This window comes from Chrysemys picta, chromosome 2, assembly GCF_011386835.1.
Source record: "Chrysemys picta bellii isolate R12L10 chromosome 2, ASM1138683v2, whole genome shotgun sequence".
NCBI classification, from domain to species: Eukaryota; Metazoa; Chordata; order Testudines; family Emydidae; genus Chrysemys; species Chrysemys picta.
In genome coordinates, this window is record NC_088792.1 from 209,932,231 (window position 1) to 209,953,109 (window position 20,879).

At 44.2% G+C, this 20,879-nt stretch overlaps 1 protein-coding gene across 4 annotated transcripts in view; it reads left to right on the plus strand.

The window, feature by feature from the left end:
* Positions 1-20,879, plus strand: part of MIB1 (MIB E3 ubiquitin protein ligase 1) — a 127,100-nt gene that overhangs the window by 8,853 nt on the left and 97,368 nt on the right. For all 4 annotated transcript variants that reach the window (XR_006175525.2, XR_006175526.2, XM_008178664.4 and 1 more), the window contains exons 3-6: positions 3,223-3,352; positions 6,486-6,590; positions 18,400-18,466; positions 19,969-20,173. Coding sequence is in view for 2 of the 4 variants with exons in the window: in XM_008178664.4 (XP_008176886.1) it covers positions 3,223-3,352; positions 6,486-6,590; positions 18,400-18,466; positions 19,969-20,173 (507 nt within the window). In the remaining 2 variants the exon portion in view is untranslated. The remainder of the gene's footprint in view (positions 1-3,222; positions 3,353-6,485; positions 6,591-18,399; positions 18,467-19,968; positions 20,174-20,879) is intronic.

Here is a 20,879-nt window from a genome sequence, read left to right on the forward strand (position 1 = left end):
CTGTCCAGTAGAGTCTGCAGTGTATTTTTCTGTTCATTTATCTTTGAAGCCCAACCATGACCACTTAAATGCCAACAGTAATTGCTTTATTAACAGATCACCTATCTGTGCATTTCTGATGTTTGTACCAATGTAGTATACTGGCACCAAAATACATAATGTCAACAGGATATCTGAATTAGAAACAGGATTATGACTTTGCTGGAAGATGAGGCATAAAGGATAAGTTGGGCCAGTGAGGGGAAGATGTCTTTTTCAAACACAAGTCTTTAAAAATATTTAATAGAATACAGAAAATGACCTGGAAAAGAGTGATTTCTATACAAAATTTTTTTTTCTTTCAAATCTGCTTCTGTTTAAAATCCCATTGTATTGATAGGCAGAATAGTCTTCTTTATATTGCTTGATAGTTGAACTTTCCAGTCCCTTTTAAAAAGACGTATTTGATGTAGCCAAAATGTTTCTATGAGTTAGTCTGTTCTAGCACATGCCCTTTTCGTCTTGTTTTCAGAGATAAGCAGTGATAGCAATCCATAGGCTCACCATATACTTATGTCCTCTTAATGCTCATCCCCTTAGCTTCTTCCTGTAGCCCACTTTGACTTCTGCCTTGATGATGTAGCTCATATACACAGAAAGGCTCCGTTAGGTTCCAGAAACCTGTTGCTGTTGGATCCACTTTGCTGTGAAAAATGAACTGAAAATATTTAACTTTTTTTGCAATGGAATTTGAGGGAAGGTTCAAAAGATGTGTTCAGAGATATTCCATTATTCTTTGGTGAAGGTAAACTGAGAGTTCAGCCAATTTAATTCCTGAATCCAGAATAGTATGGTGAACTACATGCTGAGGTCAAATCTACTATTGATAAATCTCTGTTTTGTAGACATTTTAAAAATTTTTTGACAGAAGGCTAAAATCCTGTTCCAAACAAAACATCTCTTTATGGACTCCGTCACGCTCATTCGTTTGTTGGATAGGAAAAGTAGAAGGAATCACTAAGAAGACTTTTGATCTGCTGTTTGTATAGTTTGCAATAGCAGCTTATTCCTCTGTGGCTCCTCATCTGCTCACTGTGATAAATTCAGCAGGAGAGTTTTATTCTCTTCCCAAAATGGTTGTGGGGCTGTGGGGGTGGAGAGGAGGAATCTAAGGTTCTGCTTAGATTAAAGATATGCTTTGTCTGCCAAAAATCCCAGGCTTCATGTCATCGTGACTTTTAGGGAACAGAGTGGCAGAGTATGGGCATTCAGAATGGTGGCTCTTCAGAGAAAATTTTAATTTTACCTGTTCAGGTCTGTCCCTACCTCCACTTGCAGTCAAGAAAGTACCCTGTTCAGGCAGATCTGTTGGGGACATGTAACTTAAATTCTGCAGAAAATTGAGGGTGGGCAGGAGAAGAGATTTTGAGAACAATTTTGCACTACAGAAAAGTAAGAGTGATGGAAGACAAGTTGAAATATTGAGTGAAGGATTCCAAAATGTGCAATAGGAAGAAGAAAAAATTGTCAAATGACCTCCAATATGAAAACAAGGTGGAATAATAGCCGGATACCAAAATATAACTGTGATGGGTCCTGCCACCTGGTACTGGAGTACAACTGAGCCCTCTGTTTTCCTAATCTGGGCTCCCTCCTCACAATGTGCAAAGCCCTCCAAGCTTGCACTCAAACCATCATCCACAGGCAGGGACCACACCCAGCTGTGTTCATGAATGCATGCACCAACAATAGAGAGGCTTCAGCCAAAATACATCAACCTCCCCAGCCTAGGATGCCAAAGCTATATCTTCCTGCCCTGGTCAAAAACATGACCAGTATATGAGAGTTATTACCCAGTCTGCCCCTTCCATCGATGTGGAGAGGAATATGCACAAAGTCTTTATTAACTGAATTGCGATTTTTTTTCCCCCCCAAACACTTCACTCACACCACACTGTTTTAGGTAAAAAATATAAAATAGATTTATTAACTACAGAAATACAGATTTTGAGTGATAAGTGACAGCAAACAGATCAAAGTAGATTACCTAGCAAATAAACAGAAATGCAATCTAAATTTTATACAATACACAGGTTTTGACAAACAGTGTCTCACCTTGTTAGATAGTACAAGCAGTTTGTAGATGTTTTATACACAGGCAGGAATCCTCTTTTCCAGCCTGGGTCCAGCACTTCTTCGTTTCTCAGGTGTTTCCAGGTATTGAGTTGTAGAGGGAGTGAGGCCTCTTGGTGATGTCACTTCCTCCTTTTATAGTTTCTTCCATAAGGCGGGAACCCCTTTTGTTCCAAGCCAAGTTCCCAGCCCAGTTTGTGGAAAAATACAGGTATCAAAATGGAGTTCAGTATCATGTGGTCTGGTCACATGCCCGTGCATGCTTGATGAGTCATGGCAGCCATTAGCCATAGGCTGTCTGAAGCATCCCCTGGTGAGGACAAGTCTTTTCCATGGCCGTTGTCTTTGTTTATGTGCCATTAGCTCTGTCTAGCTTCTTCATTGTTGTACCTGCAAGGCTTGTTGTGGGTGCTTCCAACTTCACAACATCTTTCAGTAACACACACATAGCAAAACTTCATAACTTCACATACGATAGCACATACAATCCAACAGAATATTAACATTCAACAGATCAAGACTTTTAGAATGATACCCCACAAGGTATACTTTGTACAAAACATACCATAATTCTATGACTGTGATGAATATGGGGGTGCCAGGGTGTCACAATAACTGCCAGAATAAAAAGACAATACAGAATTAGGGGAAAATACAGATTTACGTAGATCTTGAAATTTGCTGACGGGGCAAAAATACATTGTTTATAAATGAGTTTGCATGCTGCTTTATTGACCTTAACAATATCTGATAATACCCGTATGTAGGTGTTAGCATCATATTGTCAAAACAATAAAATATATTATCAGGAACCCTGGAGATAATTGGATTTCTATCTTAATATTACTTAAAATATTAATTGCAAAAAAGTAAAATTTAGACATGAAAGAAGAGTTTTTCACCATGTGACTTTTCAGAATGCTGAATTTTCAATAGTGTGCTGAGCTTTCTCATAAAGATGAACTTACTCACTTAACCCTGCATTTCCTAGTTCTTTTAATTTTGTAGGATCTTTTAATGTTCAGTAATGTTATGTACTGGTTAAATGCTCCATTTCAGGACCTTTTGTGTATTGCTTTTATTAACTTGTCATTTGATTTTTAACTTTAGGGTGCTGTTAGAGTCTCGTCGTAAATCAAAGAAAATTACAGCAAGAGGAATCTTTGCAGGTGCCAGGGTGGTACGAGGAGTTGATTGGCAATGGGAAGATCAAGATGGTGGCAATGGACGTAGGGGGAAGGTAAAAGCGAAAATGGTTTAAATAAGAAAATACATCACATATTACTTATGGGTAACAAGTGCTTAGATTATGTCGCTATAAACTTGTGAAACATAAACGTTGTTTACCATTAAAGTGTTTGTTTTAAAATGGGTACCACTTATACTGCTGTAAGTTATAATAGAACAGGCATTCTCAAACTGGGGGGCATGACCCCTGAAGGGGTCATGAGGTTATTACATGGGGGGTTGCGAGCTACAGCCTCTATCCCAAACCCCGCTTCATCTCCAGCATTTATAATAGTGCTAAATATTTTAAAAAGTGTTTTAATTTATAAGGGGGTGGAGGGTGTTGCACTCAGAGGCTTGCTGTGTGAAAGGGATCTCCGGTACAAAAGTTTGAGAACCACTCTTATAGAATGTAGTCTTGAGCTTAAATGATCAAAATTGAAAATACGAGACTTGCAGATTATCTCAATTCCCTGTTTTTGGAATGTTCATAAAAATAAATATTTTGGGTGAGCTTTAGGACCATTCAGGAGTTCATGTATAAACTAACATGCTCAGACATACCTACTCAATCAACCTTCATAACAGGGGATTTTGCTTTCTCTTCACTGCTATCAGAGAAAACAAGTTGTTCTGTATATCGCTGGCTCAGCAGGTTATTTTAAAATTTAAGTGCTTACTTAACAGGTTTCTACTTTGTGATCTATTATTTTGGGGGCTCTTCCAGTTTTATTAGATTTGGGTTTTTTTGGAGTTTAGACAATTCTGGAAGTTCTTTATTTGAAGGTACTACATTACTGACTTGTTCATTAAATAGTTTTGTGTGTTAGCCTGATGTCTTGAAATAAAGAGCTCTTCAGCATGTTAGCACTTAATATAAAATCAGATGCAGTTCTGTTAATTGGCAAATCATGACTCTAGGACAGGGGTGGACAAACTACAGCCTGCGGGATTGCCACCCCGTGGTGCTGCGGGCCCCACCCTGCTCCCGGAAGCGGCCGGCACCATGTGCCTGCGGCCCCTCAGGGAGCTGTGGGCAAAGGGCTCCGTGTGCTGCTCTCGCCTGCAGGCACCGCCCCCCGCAGCTCCCATTGGCTGGGAACAGGGAATTGCGGCCAATGGGAGCTTTGGGGGAGGTACCAGCAGGCGAGGGCAGTGCACGGAGCCCTCTGTCCCCCCCCCCCCACCCTCCTCCAGGGGCCTCAGGAATGTGGTGCTGGCTGCTTCCGGGAGTGGTGCAGGGCCAGGGCAGGCAGGCAGGGAGCCTGACCGGGCCAGAGCCCGAACCCTGAACCCCTCCTGCACCCTGCACCCCAACTCCCTGCCCTGAGCCCCCATCCTGCACCCCAACCCTCTGTCGCACCCTTCCTGCACCTCAACCTCCTGCCCTGAACCCCCTCCCGCACTCTGCATCCCCTCCTGCACCCAACCCCCTTCCCTGAGCCCCCTTGTACACCCCGCACCCCTCCTCTGCCCCAACCCCTTGCCCTGAGCTGCTTCCTGCACACCGCACCCCCGCCCACACTCCCTCCCGCACCCCAACCCCCTGCCCCAGCCCTACATTCATGGCCCTGCATGCAATTTCCCCACCCAGATGTAGCCCTCAGGCCAAAAAGTTTGCCCACCCTGCTATAGGAAACAAAAACTGTAGAAAACATGCAGGAGAATTAATTATATGCCCAGAAGAACTTGATATAAATGTGGATTTTAAACAGAAAGTAAGGCATAGTATAATTTCTTTAACATACATAAAAGAGAGATTATAGAAAATGAGAATAACTTTTATTGTTTTAGTGAATTGATGCATTGAATCAAATTTATTTTGCAGTCTAAACATAATTTAAATAAATTATTTTGCTGTGCAAGCATAGTTACTGTGTATTCTGGTATTATGAAAAATCTGTATACAATCTGGAGTTAGCCATTTTGGGATCCGGTGATTACTAAAGGGAAACAACAAACTTGAAATCCAATTTTTAAAACATAAGTTAAAAGGAGTTTCAGATACGGCACATTGAGGCAATATCTCCCTGACAATTTTTGTGTTTTTTCCATTACATTTTCCTATTTATTAAAACAATTTACAATAAATCTGTTATTGATATATGGAAGATCTACACAGAGGAACTTAAAAGCAATAAATGGGAATTTAATTAAATACTGAATAGTCATTTTCACCGTTTCCTCCATGAAACCTGAAAAATAGAAATATTTCTTTTTTTCAGTGGTAGTAATCATGGGTGTTGTAGCCATGGTAACACATTTGGAGATGAGTGACTTAATCACATAGCACCATATATTACTATGGCATGTTACAAAACAAAGATGGCATTACTGCTCTGAAGAGCTCACGCACTTTAGGTCTTTCTCCTGCAAACACTTGTTCACTTAACTTTAACCAGTGGGACTATTTTCATGCTTAAAGTAAAGCACAGGAACAAATATTTTCAGGATGGGGTCTACGGTAAGAAAAGAGGGAGACAGCAAATAGTGAGAGAGGCTTTTGGATAAGTGTTGGGAGAGACAATACATTCATAAAGATGTTTGTGTTATGGATACCTCTTCAGAGTTGCATTTGTACATGGCATCAGATTTCAGAAATGCAAAGAAAAAATACAGAGACCCAATATTTTCATCTTCAGTCCCCTTCTGTCCTGGTATTTAAAGACTGGGATTAGAATTAAAATTGGGTCATATAATACAGACTTCTACCTGTAGGCCACCAGCCTGATGTAACCAAACTAGCTTAAAACAAAAACAAGTTCTGAGAATAAATTGTTGCCATTTTTGGTATTTTTAGTGAAAGGTTTTTTTCTTGTAAAAACATTGTAAACCAGTAAATTTCATTTTGTACTTCTCTTCCATTTTTAAACCGGTTTACTTGAAAAATATGTATCTTATGGAAGTGGCAATCTGGATGTTTATTTCCTAGGGATAGCATTAATTAAGGTGTATGAACGTTGTTGGTAGAAAATGATAAAATGGCATTGGGGAACTGGAGTTCTGGTTTTAAAAAAAAAAAAAAGCTTCAGTAAACCCTGCTGTATCATGCTTTTAACTATAGGTAGAAGTGGTGGAGGAAGTTTAAAGTTCAAAATATGTTGCTAAACTTTTGTAACCTATTTTTCTATTTTTAAACTCAATAGGTAACTGAAATCCAGGACTGGAGTGCATCAAGCCCACACAGTGCAGCATATGTTCTATGGGACAATGGCGCTAAAAATCTTTACAGAGTTGGCTTCGAGGGCATGGTAAGGAGTAAAGCAACACAAAGGGTAAAATACTTGGAGGAGGGGCGGGTAGTAAGAATAGCTTATGCTGTGCTTTTATTCTCCTTTTGTGATATCCTTCTGTCCGTTTCCATACTGTTAATCAGTTCATTGTGAATGCAGCTGGATGGATCATGAATATGCATTAGGAAGGAAGTCTGATCTGAGAGTTTATTAAACATCGGTGCAAATCATTTAAACTTTAGAGCTAGCTTCTTCCTGAATAGAACAGATATTTACATTTGCAAATGCAATTTTCCTCCCGGCATTAATGTTTTACTTTAATTAGAATTGGTAAAAAATAGAACTATTTATTTATAAACTTCCTTAAAAGGCCCTAACTTTTTCTTTAATGCCTCAGAACTTGGTTTTTGAAAATCTCCGCAATGCCAAGTGTCTAGATTAGAAACTCTGCAAGTCTCTCAGTTGTCATTTAATTTTCACTGTGAAGAACACTCAAAACATTTTCAGATAATTTTAGAATATTTTTTTTCCTACTTTGGAGCTATTGTATTTCAGACTTTAACACTAAATTTCTCATTTTGATTTCACAACTTTTAGAGTATAACAAGACCACAAAAAGTGGGTCAGGTGTGGTAATGAGACTTCTGTCGATATCTCTGTTTCCTTTTTATACGCTCTTACCCTAGTGCAGATCAACGAAAAGTTTCCTTGATTGTCAACTGCTGAGACATATTAATGAGCATTATTATTGCATAATTTCTGTTAAAAAAAAAAAAATGTCTTGGTTATATATTGAAGAAGGGAGATATACTAACTTACATTTGAATGTCCTTCTGTCATATTCCTGCAACAAGAATTAAATTTAACATGTTGACAAAGCAGCTTTTGTAAAAATAGTAAATTTTGCACCATATCAGCACTTATAGGATAAAATGTAGTTTAATTTAGGACAAAATCAAAATATAGTACACCTCTACCCCGATATAACGCGGCCTGATATAACACGAATTCAAATATTACGCGGTAAAGCAGTGCTCCGGGTGGGCTGCGCCCTCCGGCGGATCAAAGCAAGTTCAATATAATGTGATTTCACCTATAATGCGGTAAAAATTTTTGGCTCCCGAGGACAGCGTTATATCGGGGTGGAGGTGGACTTGTTACTTCTCCATCTGCTTTTAATCTGATTATACTTCTTAATTGACTGAAGAGGCTCATATTCTCAAAGGGGAATATTTATAATTGGGAGATTTATTAATATTCTTAGAATACCGGCTAAATAGATATTAGAGCTCTTAATAGTCCAACCATAAATAGAATGGTTTAGTATGTGGAAGCCTCTTTGATAGATACTACCTTGTACACATCAGAGATGTTTGATCAGCCATTTAATAAAGAATAGTAACCCATTTTTAAAAAGAAGCTTCAATTAAAAAAAACTGCATTGGCATTTTTGTATCAAATGTGCTTTAATTTTCCATATTGACAGTTTATTTTTCACATTGTACATCTTGGTATAAATCAGTTTCTTCAGTAACTTCCTATTTGTTTTAAAGTGTTTGTGTTTATCAGTCATAACTGTGGATGGAAACAGAACTGAGGCTTCAGCATTGTCTGTAGCAAACGGGAACTGTCCACATAACAAGTTTTTTAGCTATAATTTTGTGACCAGAAAGTGGACATGATCACTTAAGATACCAAGAAATATGGTTTAGTGCTGCCATCACAACCACCTTTGTGCATCCACACCTACCAGCTACACCATATTTATGTTAATTTTGGGACAATTAGGGCAGCTATCTCATGGTGCCTAGGGAAGTGATCGACTGCTAAAAGGACACGTGTTCAGAGAAGCATCAATAGCACTCGGGGCAGCACAGCGTGGTGGACTCTACTACATGGAACTGGGAGGAAGGCCTGCACTCAAACAATACGGTGCTGGTTAAAGGAACACAGCCATCTGCCATCTTATATCACTGGCAGAGGGGAAATGTGGTTAACTGGCCATGGTTGCTAAAAGACTTTCAACATTTTGTTTGGATCCAAAAACAAGTTAGAGACCCCACTATGGGGTGCCTTAAACCTACACATTTCTAAAATAGATCTTATTCCCTGGGAATTCACTTATTCACTCAGCTACCAAATTTCCTTTGCTAAATAACTTTAAAAATTGTTTGCATTTCTACAATGTTCATTCTAGGCTCAGCCTTTTCTTTCTTTTCGTTACGAAGGACCTTCCCCTCAATTGTGGAGAGTTTGGAAGAAATAATCTGGGTTTATGATTCATTAATGTCAGAGTTCTCTGTAAGTTATCTCTGTGTGTGGGTATTTGCCAGCAAGGTTTGAATAGCTACAGTGCTGAGAGGGTGAAGGAAACCGAAAGGATCCATTGCCCTTGTTTTCCTTTTGGCATTATTTTAAATTTTTTTTCTTCCTGACTGCCATCTGAGGCATGTTCATCCACACACATTGTGAGTTACCTTAAAGTAGTACATCAAAGTTCTCTGAGAGAATTAAAAACAAAGCTTATTGACACACAGTTAATTTTTTGAATAAGTAAGAGAAATGTGTCATTACACCTAGGATATTGCTGCGGAATTTCATACACAGAATTAGGGTAGAACACTACAGTAGAGGAAACTGCGTCATGGATCAGACCAGTGGCCTATCCACTCCAGTAACTTGTCCCTGGCACTGATCAAACCTGATGCTTTAAGAGGAAATTGCAAGAAACCATACAGTGGACAATTATGGAAACTTTTCATAGGGGTGTTTTCATTTTAACTCAGTTTGCAGTTGGCGTATGGCCTGAAGCGTAAGGGTTTTAATCCTATCTAATGTTCTTGGCCTCTTTTGCCATGTAAATCCTTTTTTGAAATCTGCTAAACTCTTGGCCTCAACATCATGTGGCAATATATATTAATTATGCGTTCTGGTAAATATATTTCCTTTTACCCATTTTAAATTTGCTGTCGTTCAGTTTAATTGAAAAGCTCCTTGTTCTTGTAGAGAGAGAAGAGGGTAGCTTGGAGTGTCTGATACATCTTCTCCATATCATTCATTACTTGGTCTACCTCCGTCTTTTCTCTAAACAGTCCCAATATTTTCAGTCTTTCCTGATACAGCAGACATTTATTGTTTCTAATTATTTTTGACAGTTATCTCTGAACACTTGTTTCTGCTGTCATTTTTGGCATGGGGTGATCAGTCTCATTTCTTGTTTTTAAATAGCCATCTTTCTAAAGTTTAGTGTCAATATTAATTTTTGGCATGATTCCATGGCATGAACAACTATAGTGAGGTACTGGTGGGTTGACCATTGTTACTGCTTCATTCAAGTTATGTGTGTCCTTATTCTATTTTTAACTTAATCCTAAAGTTTTAATAGGCTGGCCTTTAAATCAGTGGTACAAAATTGTTAAAGTTACTACCTCAAGAAAAAATCTACTAACTTCGTTTTGGTGCATGAAGTATCAATATTTTTATTATCATGGTAATCAGGAAAAATCCTTGAGCAAAAGGAGGAGTGGAATTTTGAAAAGTGTTGGTTTAAGCATAATATAAAGAAGAGGGAAGATGATAGTTCTGTTGGTTTTGACTTGAATATCCCTTGTTATGTTGACCGAACATGGAGAGAATTGCTGTAAACTGATGCAATCTGAGATTTTGCTTACTTAGAATGCGTGTATATATTAAAGGTTTTTATCTATCCAAGAATAAGCCATACATATTGGAAAGCTGTCTATGCTTCTGCAGGTACAATACCAGATTCTCTAAGATACTGACCAATATCCAGGGGTTCTCAAACTGGGGGTCAGGACCCCTCACGGGGTCGCAAGGTTATTACACGGGGGTCTTGAGCTGTCTGCCTCCAACCCAAACCCCACTTTGCTCCCAGCATTTATAATGGTGTTAAATGTATAAAAAAGAGATTTTAATTTATAAGGGGGGGTTGCACTCAGAGGCTTGCTATGTGAAAGGGGGTCACCAGTACAAAAGTTTGAGAACCACTGTTACACACTGTAGTGTGCTGTGAACACAAGTGTATGAAACAAACTACTATGTGTATTTACCCTATAAAATCCTGGTAAAGTGGATGAAATCTTGAAATCAAGTCTTTTTATGGACTCAGTGTAGTACAAATAGTCTGTACTGACAATATACTTCATTTATACTGGTACTGTATCAGAGGAGCTGTAGGAGTATAAAATTTGGTGCACAGTTTTAAAAATGAATATATATTTATACTGGCATCTGTTCTCATGCATGTGTGTGTATATATAGTATTATTATTAAATAGTGGCATATAGCTTTAAGAAGCTGAGAATTTATTTGAGAGAAGGATTCAAATCATACTGTTTCTAGCGCCTAGAGATAGTAGTGGCTAGGAGGTGGTATTGTGTGTTTAAAGGGATGTAAGCATTATATTTGTCACCATCTTAAGGATCAGGAGAGGCATGAGTGGATTTCAGTTCATCTCTCTTGCTAGAGGATAGTCTCATTGCAAGAGGCCTGGGGAAGTGGGAGAATGAGATAAGGCCTTTATGAAAGCACGTTTAGCTTGTATATCTTCCACCACCTGTTCTTTTGTTCTCTCTCTCCCATTACTATAGTCTGACTTGCATTGCCCAATCAGTTTTCTCTTCCCATCTCCTCAAACATAGAATGACCTTTGCCTGATGGGAATTGTGTTCCATAAAGAGTAACACCAGATGGTAGCAATTTAGATTAGGGGATATGCAGAAGCTAAATGAAGGGGAAATTATGAGAACTTTTAATTGGGTTTATACAGTAGCTGTTCTTCACATTTAATTTTTTTCATATTATGGGACAGGCCCTTTTGGAGAAATAGCCAGTAGAACTTTTTAAACAAAAAAATCTGATGTTCTTCTTCGAGTGCTTGCTCATATCCATTCCATTAGGTGTGTGCGCGCCGCGTGCACGATCGTCGGAAGATTTTTACCCTAGCAACACCGGCGGGTCGGCTGTGGAGCCCCCTAGAGTGGCGCCTTCATGGCGCTGAATATATACCCCAGCCGACCCGGCGCCCCCTCAGTTCCTTCTTACCGCCCCTGACGGTCGTTGGAACTGTGGAGCGCTGCTTAGCTGTTCTCCACTTTCCCTAGCTTTTCTTGTTGTATCATAGTTGTAGTTATAGTTATAGTCTTAGAGTTTGTTGTAAGTTAGTTAAGTAGTTTTAAAGTTGTTCTAAATAGTCCAGGGGGTTAAGGGGGTCGTCTCCCCCCTTTCTCCCCCGGCCGCGGGGCCGGGCTCATGCCCAACGCTCCCGGCTTCAAGCTGTGCGCCTCCTGCGCTAAACCTATGCCCACGAGCGACCCGCACGAATCTTGTCTGAAGTGCCTGGGAGAGTCACACCAGACAGACAAGTGTAAAATCTGTAAGGCCTTTCGTCCGAGAACCAAGAAGGAGCGGGACTTTCGGCTCAGGCAACTTCTGATGGAGGCGGCTCTTAGCCCGGACGCTCCTTCCACGAGCAAGGCCCCGGCACCTAGCACCTCGGTGCGCAGTGCCCCGGCGGCACCGGCTGCGACGACCACGCGAGTGGCGTCAGACAAGCCTCCCCGGCACCGGACCTCGTCGGCACCGCAGACACAGCAAGTGCCTCGGCGCCGGTCCTTATCCCCAGGGCATAAAAAAGCCCATAAGACGGGGACATCAGTGCCGAAGACGCCAGCTCCCCCAGTGTCGGGGGTAGAGCCGCGTCCACCGGTGGAGCAACGAAAACAGGTGCCTCCGGCACCGTCGACTCCGGCGCCGAGGCCGTTGAGTCCGGTGCAAATAGCGTCTCCCCCCAGGCCGGCGGTGATACAATGCCTCCCGTCGACTCCAGAGACCTTCGCGGCGGCGAGAGACTTAATAGCTCTCACGGAGCCGGCACCGCCTCAGCCACCGGCACCGACTGCACCGTTGACTCGCCCGGTCCAGTCGAGGGGGAAACCTGCTTTGATGCGCCCGCCATCACAAGGGCTGGAACCTCGGCACCGGTCCAGGTCCCGAAGCAGGTCCCCACGCCGCTCGCAGTCCCGGCACCGAATATCGTCTCGGCACCGGTCGTACTCGCGGCCAAGATCTACTTCGCGGCACCGCTCTTCGTCTCGGCACCGACATGATCGTCGGCACCGATCAACGTCGAGACGTAGTTCTCGGCACCGCTACGGTCGGCGCTCGACGTCGAGGGGTCGCTCCCGGCACCGGGCATACTCCAGGTCCTCGTCGAGGTCCAGATCCGACTCCCGGCACCGACGAGGTCATCGGCACCGGTCGCGGTCCCGGCACCGATCGCCGGCACCGCGCAGAGATAGATCATCTCCGGACCGGCACCGTGCGGCACCGCAGCCCACCGGGATGGTTTCATCTCTCTCGGCACCGCCATGGCCGTCTAGATCGGTGTCTCGCTCCTCGGAGGACCTGTCGAGATCGGCATACCCCCCTCAAGGGCGCGCCGATGAACAAAATTTCGGCCACTGGCAAGAGATGGCAGAGGACCAATCTCATGGACCATCTCACTGGTCGTTTTGGACCCCGTGGGCATACCACCAAGAACAAGGGGCTCCAATACCATCGACCTCTCGCTCGGGTCACTCGGTTAGAAGGGCCCCAGAATCCACCATCTCTCGGCCTCCGCCAGGAGGCATGGAGGCTTCGGTGTCCACGCCACCCGACACCAGGGACCCAAGTGCAGGTGATGCCCCGGCCCAAGAGCAAGGGGATCAGGACCCCCCCTTGGATCCGGTACCACCGGAGGCATCCTCTTCCTCCTCTCCGGACGAGGCAGTGGCGGGCACTTCATGCACGGGTCCCCCTCCGATAGATCTTCGGGCTCACCAGGATCTCCTGCGTAGGATGGCCCGTAATATGGACCTGCAGGCGGAGGAGATAGTGGAGGTGCACGACCCGATCGTGAACATCCTTGGAGCAGATGCCCCATCGAGGGTGGCGTTACCTCTGATCCGCACGATCCAATCGAATGCGGATACGATATGGCAAACTCCTGCCTCCATTCCACCCACAGCGAGAGGGGTGGAAAGAAAATACTTTGTCCCCTCTAAGGACTATGGGTACTTGTATACCCACCCCCAACCGTGCTCACTGGTGGTGGAATCAGTGAATGCACGAGAGCGCCACGGCCAGCAGGCTGCAGCGCCTAAATCAAAAGAGGCTAAGCGGCTCGACCTGTTTGGCCGTAAGGTCTACTCAGCCGGAGGGCTACAACTTAGAGCGGCGAACCAACAGGCGCTACTGAGCCGCTACAATTTCAACTCCTGGAACTCTATGGGGAAGTTTAAGGAGTTGATTCCCCAAGAGTCCAGGGAAGAGTTTGGAGCCATGGTAGAGGAGGGCAAGAAGGTGGCTCGGACCTCCTTGCAGGCCTCCTTGGACATTGCAGACTCAGCGGCGAGGACCCTGGCTTCGGGCATCGCTATGCGCAGGATCTCCTGGCTTCAGGTTTCGGGTTTGCCTCCGGAGCTGCAGCAAACCCTACAAGATCTGCCTTTTGAGGGTCATGGATTGTTCTCGGATAAGACGGACTCTCGCCTGCAGAGCCTCAAGGACTCGAGAACAATCATGCGCTCCCTGGGGATGCATGTTGTGGGCCCCCAGCGCAGGCCATTTAGGCCGCAACCTCAGCGCTTCTACCCCCCCCCGCCTCGTCAGAGACAGGACTCGGCCCGGAGGCGAGGGCGAGGTGGTAGAAGAAGGTGGACCGGCCCTCAACCCGGCCAGAACCAGGGGCCACCTCGACCACCTTCAGGCCCCAGGCAGAACTTTTGAAGGTGCGGTCGAGGACGGCGCCCCAGTCATCCCCCAGGATCCAGCCCCCTCCTTTCGGGATCGCCTCTCCCACTTCCACCGTGCTTGGTCCCTTATAACTTCGGACCGTTGGGTCCTCCGCACGGTGGAGAGGGGATACGCTATCCAGTTTTCTTCTATCCCCCCCTCCTCCCCCCCTTCCCCGTCCCTCTTCAGGGACCCTTCTCACGAGCAACTTCTTATACAGGAAGTTTCTACGCTCCTCGCTATGGGGGCCATAGAGGAGGTTCCAGTGGAATTAAGGGGCAGGGGATTCTATTCCCGTTATTTCCTCATCCCCAAGTCCAAAGGAGGTCTGCGACCCATCTTGGACTTGCGCGGACTCAACAAATTCGTAGTAAAGTTGAAGTTCCGCATGGTCTCTCTGGGGGCCATTATCCCTTCCCTCGATCCTGGAGACTGGTTTGCCGCCCTCGACATGAAAGACGCATACTTTCACATTGCTATTTTCCCGCCTCACAGACGCTTCCTCCGATTCGTGGTAAACAGGGTGCACTACCAATTTGCAGTCCTTCCCTTCGGACTATCTTCGGCCCCACGGGTCTTCACGAAATGTATGGCTGTCGTGGCAGCGTACCTTCGTCGGCAAGGGATACAGGTGTTCCCGTACCTAGACGACTGGCTGGTACGCGGTCGTACCAAGGAACAAGTTCGCGATCACGTCCACATAATAGTGCGCACATTCAACAAGTTGGGTATCCTACTCAACAAGGACAAATCCACTCTAGAACCTACCCAGAGAATAGAATTCATCGGTGCGGTTCTAGACTCCAGACGCGCACAAGCCGTCCTGCCAGACAATCGCTTTTGCACCATCACGAGCCTCATCCAGGGACTCAAGGCCTTCCCAACTACCACGGTGAGGTCGTGCCTTACCCTCCTGGGTCACATGGCTTCATGCACGTACGTAACCAGGCATGCCAGACTTCGGCTTCGCCCACTCCAGACCTGGGTGTCATCAATATACCGCCCACATCGGGACAGCCTGAATATGGTGGTCACAATCCCGAACTCGGTCCTGACCTCCCTCACATGGTGGCTAGATCACAATGTGGTTTGCGAGGGGATGCCGTTTCACGCCCCACAACCCTCTCTGCACCTGGTCACAGACGCTTCATCTCTGGGTTGGGGCGCCCATCTCAACGAGCACCATACCCAGGGCCTGTGGACTGCACCTCAGCTAGCCCTACACATCAATGTTCGGGAACTGATGGCGGTGCGCCTGGCGTGCCAGGCATTTCTCAATCTCCTACGTGGCCGCTGTGTGTTAGTTCTCACCGACAACACCACGGCCATGTTTTACATCAACAAGCAAGGAGGAGCACGTTCGTCAATTCTATGCCAAGAGGCCATTCGCCTGTGGGACTTCTGCATCGCCCACTCAATCCATCTCACGGCATCGTTCCTCCCTGGAGTCCAGAACACTCTGGCGGACCGGCTCAGCAGGTCCTTTCAAACGCACGAGTGGTCTATCCGTCCGGACATCATACATTCCGTCTTCCAGAAGTGGGGGTTTCCCCACATAGACCTGTTTGCATCTCGAGACAACAGGAAGTGCCACGTGTTCTGCTCCCTGCAAGGTCGAGCTCCGGGCTCCCTCTCGGATGCGTTTCTCCTTCCCTGGAAAGACCACCTGTTTTATGCCTTCCCTCCGTTTCCTCTGGTCCACAAGGTACTGCTCAAATTGCGCAGAGACCAGGCACAGGTAATTCTGATCGCTCCAGCGTGGCCGAGACAACATTGGTACACCACGCTGTTGGAACTCTCGGTTCGGACACCGATCCCGCTTCCGTTGTATCCGGATCTCATCACGCAGAACCACGGCCGGCTGCGTCACCCCGACCTGAAATCACTCCACCTCACGGCGTGGCTGCTCCATGGTTCACCCAGGCAGAGCAACAGTGTTCTCACTCTGTCCAACAGATTCTGCTGAGCAGTAGGAAGCCCTCAACACGGACCACATACTTGGCCAAGTGGAAGCGGTTCTCCTGTTGGTGCGAACAACGAGCCACGTCCCCATTGCACGCACCTATCCCTCTCATTTTGGAATATCTCCTCTCCCTAAAACAGCAAGGGTTGGCGATATCTTCAATTAGAGTTCACCTGGCCGCTATATCGGCCTTCCATCCAGGGGAACTCGCGTCCTCGGTATTCTCTAACCCGATGGTCGTTAGATTCCTCAAGGGCTTAGACCGGATGTACCCACAACAACGTCAGCCCGTTCCGACGTGGGACCTCAACCTGGTTCTCTCCAAGCTCACAGGTCCTCCATTCGAGCCACTGGCCACCTGTTCACTTCTGTACCTGTCCTGGAAGACAGCCTTCCTCGTAGCCATCACCTCAGCAAGGCGCGTTTCTGAACTCAGGGCGCTTACATCCGAGCCCCCTTACACAGTTTTCCATAAGGATAAAGTGCAGCTTCGTCCACATCCTGCCTTTCTCCCTAAGGTGGTTTCTCCTTTTCATATCAACCAGGATATATTTCTCCCGGTCTTTCATCCTAAACCACATGCTTCTCGCCAGGATCAACGTTTGCATTCTCTGGACGTACGCAGGGCCCTGGCCTTCTATATTGACCGCACAAGGCCCTTTAGAAAGACGACGCAACTCTTCGTTGCAGTGGCTGACCGAATGAAAGGCTCACCGGTCTCCTCACAACGCCTATCCTCCTGGATCACGTCTTGCATCCGGACTTGCTATGACCTGGCAGGTGTCTCAGCACCACACCTCACCGCTCACTCCACGAGGGCCCAAGCTTCCTCGACTGCTTTCCTGGCGCAAGTTCCGATCCAGGACATTTGTAGAGCTGCGGTTTGGTCGTCAGTCCACACGTTTACAGAACACTATGCACTAGTGCAGCAGTCCAGGGACGATGCTGCCTTCGGATCAGCGGTTTTGCACACAGCAATGTCTCACTCCGACCCCACCACCTAAGTTGGGCTTGGGAGTCACCTAATGGAATGGATATGAGCAAGCACTCGAAGAAGAAAAGACGGTTACTCACCGTTGTAACTGTTGTTCTTCGAGATGTGTTGCTCATATCCATTCCAAACCCGCCCTCCGTCCCCACTGTCGGAGTAGCCGGCAAGAAGGAACTGAGGGGGCGCCGGGTCGGCTGGGGTATATATTCAGCGCCATGAAGGCGCCACTCTAGGGGGCTCCACAGCCGACCCGCCGGTGTTGCTAGGGTAAAAATCTTCCGACGATCGTGCACGCGGCGCGCACACACCTAATGGAATGGATATGAGCAACACATCTCGAAGAACAACAGTTACAACGGTGAGTAACCGTCTTTTAGTTAAAACACAGAATTCTGAAAGCAACCAAAATACCTTTTATTCTGCTTTTTCTGATATTCTCCAGGGCCCAGAAGTTAGAAGTCGTTTTACTCCTCCATAATAAGTTAAAATGAATGTCATAAACATCTTACACAAAAAATGTATAGGGTTTATAATGGTAACACTGACAAATCCTTACCCAAGCTGATGCTGCACAGGCAAGGCTATCATGTCCAGTATGGTATTCAGACATTTCTGATTTCTGTAGTGTTAATGTTGTGTTCTTCCTCTACTTGTATAGATTGCTGCTTTTTTTTTTAAGAAACGTAACATTGTGAAACAGTTTAAAGTTTCTCTTTGCAATTCTAATAGCAATTATGAATATGATGTCTCTTGGTCACTGTAGTTTATCAGCTCCTAAAAGCATTAATTTGAGCATTAAATTTAAAGCATTTAATAATACTGGGTAAAATTTATCAAATCCTATCAATGCCTAGGCCTGTCTTAAAGGAATAGGTAGTAGAAATAGATGGGTTACAATTTTGGAAAATATTTGAAATTTTCTTTGCATTCTGAATTGGCGTAATGCATTAATTTTTGTATGCATGAGCTTTTCAGCCTCTGATATTTCAGTGTATTTCTGTTCTGATTTCACTGATTTATGTCAACCTGCAAGTTCACTCTGTTAAAACTAAAGCTGTCTAAATATCTTTCTTTAGTCTGACCTGAAATGTGTTCAGGATGCCAAAGGAGGCTCTTTCTACAGGGACCACTGTCCTGTGCTAGGTGAGTTGGAGAAGGAAAGAAATAGATAGTTTTAAGTAAATAGAAACATTTTAGTGCCCCAAGTCAGTGTTTGTTTGAGAACTGAAGCAAAATCAGTCAACGTTCCTTAGCAGCATGCACCAAATAATGGAGATTTGAATGGTGGCATTTCTGTGCATTACCATGGTTAAATGCTGCAATGATAATTGGTATCTTAATTGATATGTTTTAACTGTCTGTAGATATGTTTGATATCAAACAGTATACCAAATATGTAGCTGCTAAGTTGTTAAAGTTGGCTGTCTAGTTCATGTTTCTGGCTTACATGTGCTCAGCCTTTAGATTTTTCTCTTAATAGCAAAAGATAACTGCACAGTATTGTAGAATGGTTTAAACATAATTTTAATGCAATATTGCAAATTTGATGGTAAACATGAAGTCATCAGCATTAAAATTTCTAACTAAATATCTATAATTTGTCATAGTGGCTTATTCTGTTACATAGGTTGTGAGCTATTCTATAGACCGTATATACTCGTTCGTAAGCCGAATGTTTTTGGTAAAAAAGTGACGCATCAGAGAGCGGGGGATCGGCTTATAAACGAGTCTACACCAAAATTTGATGATTTTAAACTCTGTGGAATCATTGAATTGAATACACCTCTACCCCGATATAACACGAATTCAGATATAACGCGGTAAAGCAGTGCTCTGGGAGGGCGGGGCTGCGCAGTTCGATATAATGCGGTTTCACCTATAACATGGTAAGATTTTTTTGGCCCCGAGGACAGCGTTATATCGAGGTAGAGGTGTATCTAATACATGGTCGTTTTGTTTACCTGGAGCGTCTGCAGACATGGGGCCCCTCAGCTCCCTGTGGCTGCGATTCACCGTTCCCAGCCAATGGGAGCTGTGGGAAGTGGTGCGTCACATCCCGTAACTCCCATTGGCTGGGAATGGCGAACTGTGGCCACAGGGACTTGAGGGGCTCCGTGCCTGCAGACGCTCCAATTAAACAAAACATCCCGACCTGGCAGCTGGGAGCCAAAGTTTGCCAACCCCTGAAATACAGGGTTGGCTTATGAAAGGGTCATACAGTTTTTGCTGTTTTTACCTAACCATCTCGGCGGGTCGGCTTATAAATGAACGGGCTAATGAACTAGTATATACAGTAGGTTCTATGTACATTCTATCCATTGCACTCACCACTCTAGTATCTAAGCTGCGTGGTGGTATATGGGTGTACTTTATTACAAAAGTAGTTGCAGGCTATGTTTGGTTTTTGAGGTATAGGTGAGTTAAGAGATAAGGTCCAGGAAGGTTTGGTGCAGAAGTTCCTTAGTGTATATATAGTAGACAACATATGTAGACCTTGACTTAAGAGGGAAGGGAATGTGCCAAGTAGCACATCTTTAAAACTGTGCACTTTGCAGGTGTTAGATACCTTCTTGAAGTTACCTTTATTGCACTTACAGATGTTGATTTGGATATTTAGTGTTCTTGTTTCTTTCATTCAATTTCAGGTGAGCAAAATGGTAACAGGAATCCTGGTGGGCTGCAGATTGGTGATCTGGTAAACATTGACCTTGATTTAGAAATTGTACAGTCTTTGCAGCATGGTCATGGGGGATGGACTGATGGCATGTTTGAGACCTTAACCACCACTGGCACAGTTTGTGGCATTGATGAAGATCATGACATAGTAGTACAGTATCCAAGCGGCAACAGGTTTGTTACATATTCTCAAACCTTTCCTGTGACAGACTTCCTTTAACTTCACAAGTTGCAGGGCCTGAATTTTTTTTTTTTTTTTTTTTTTTTTTAATACCCTTCTTTGGTTCTCACCACATTCCCACCATCCAAATAAGAGTTTCTGTCTTCTTCCTGGCTTGTGTAATAAGGGGTTCCTATCTACCAGAACCCAATGATTAAAAACCTTTCTAGCATGTGTAAGAGATTTTGATGGGAAAGAGATTTGCCATTTTCTCACCTTTAAACTGCCTTTAGTTTAATATTTGTGATGTTTATATGACGTCTTTTTTTCTAAAATGTCCCTTTAAGTTTTATTTTAATGTATGTTGCCTATCAGATAAAGGTATTTATTAAAGTTATTAATTCTCTAAGTAATTAAAATGGTTACTTCAAAAAATTTCACAATATGAATGTTTCACAGCTCCATGCACTAAGCATGAAGCCATGATTGCATATAGCTCTCGGTAGTGTATCTGTTTATTTCTTTTGTCTGTGTCCTTAGGGAGCATTTTTTGAGAACTAGTGTACTACCATACATTAGAGGCTAATGTGATACTTATGTCCAGCATGAAGGCAGACAATCCCTTGATTCATATGTAATACGTATTGCCAAATGTGACCACTGGAGAACAAATTAAGACTCCCAGTAATTTCAACATATCTATACTATATTCCATATAAC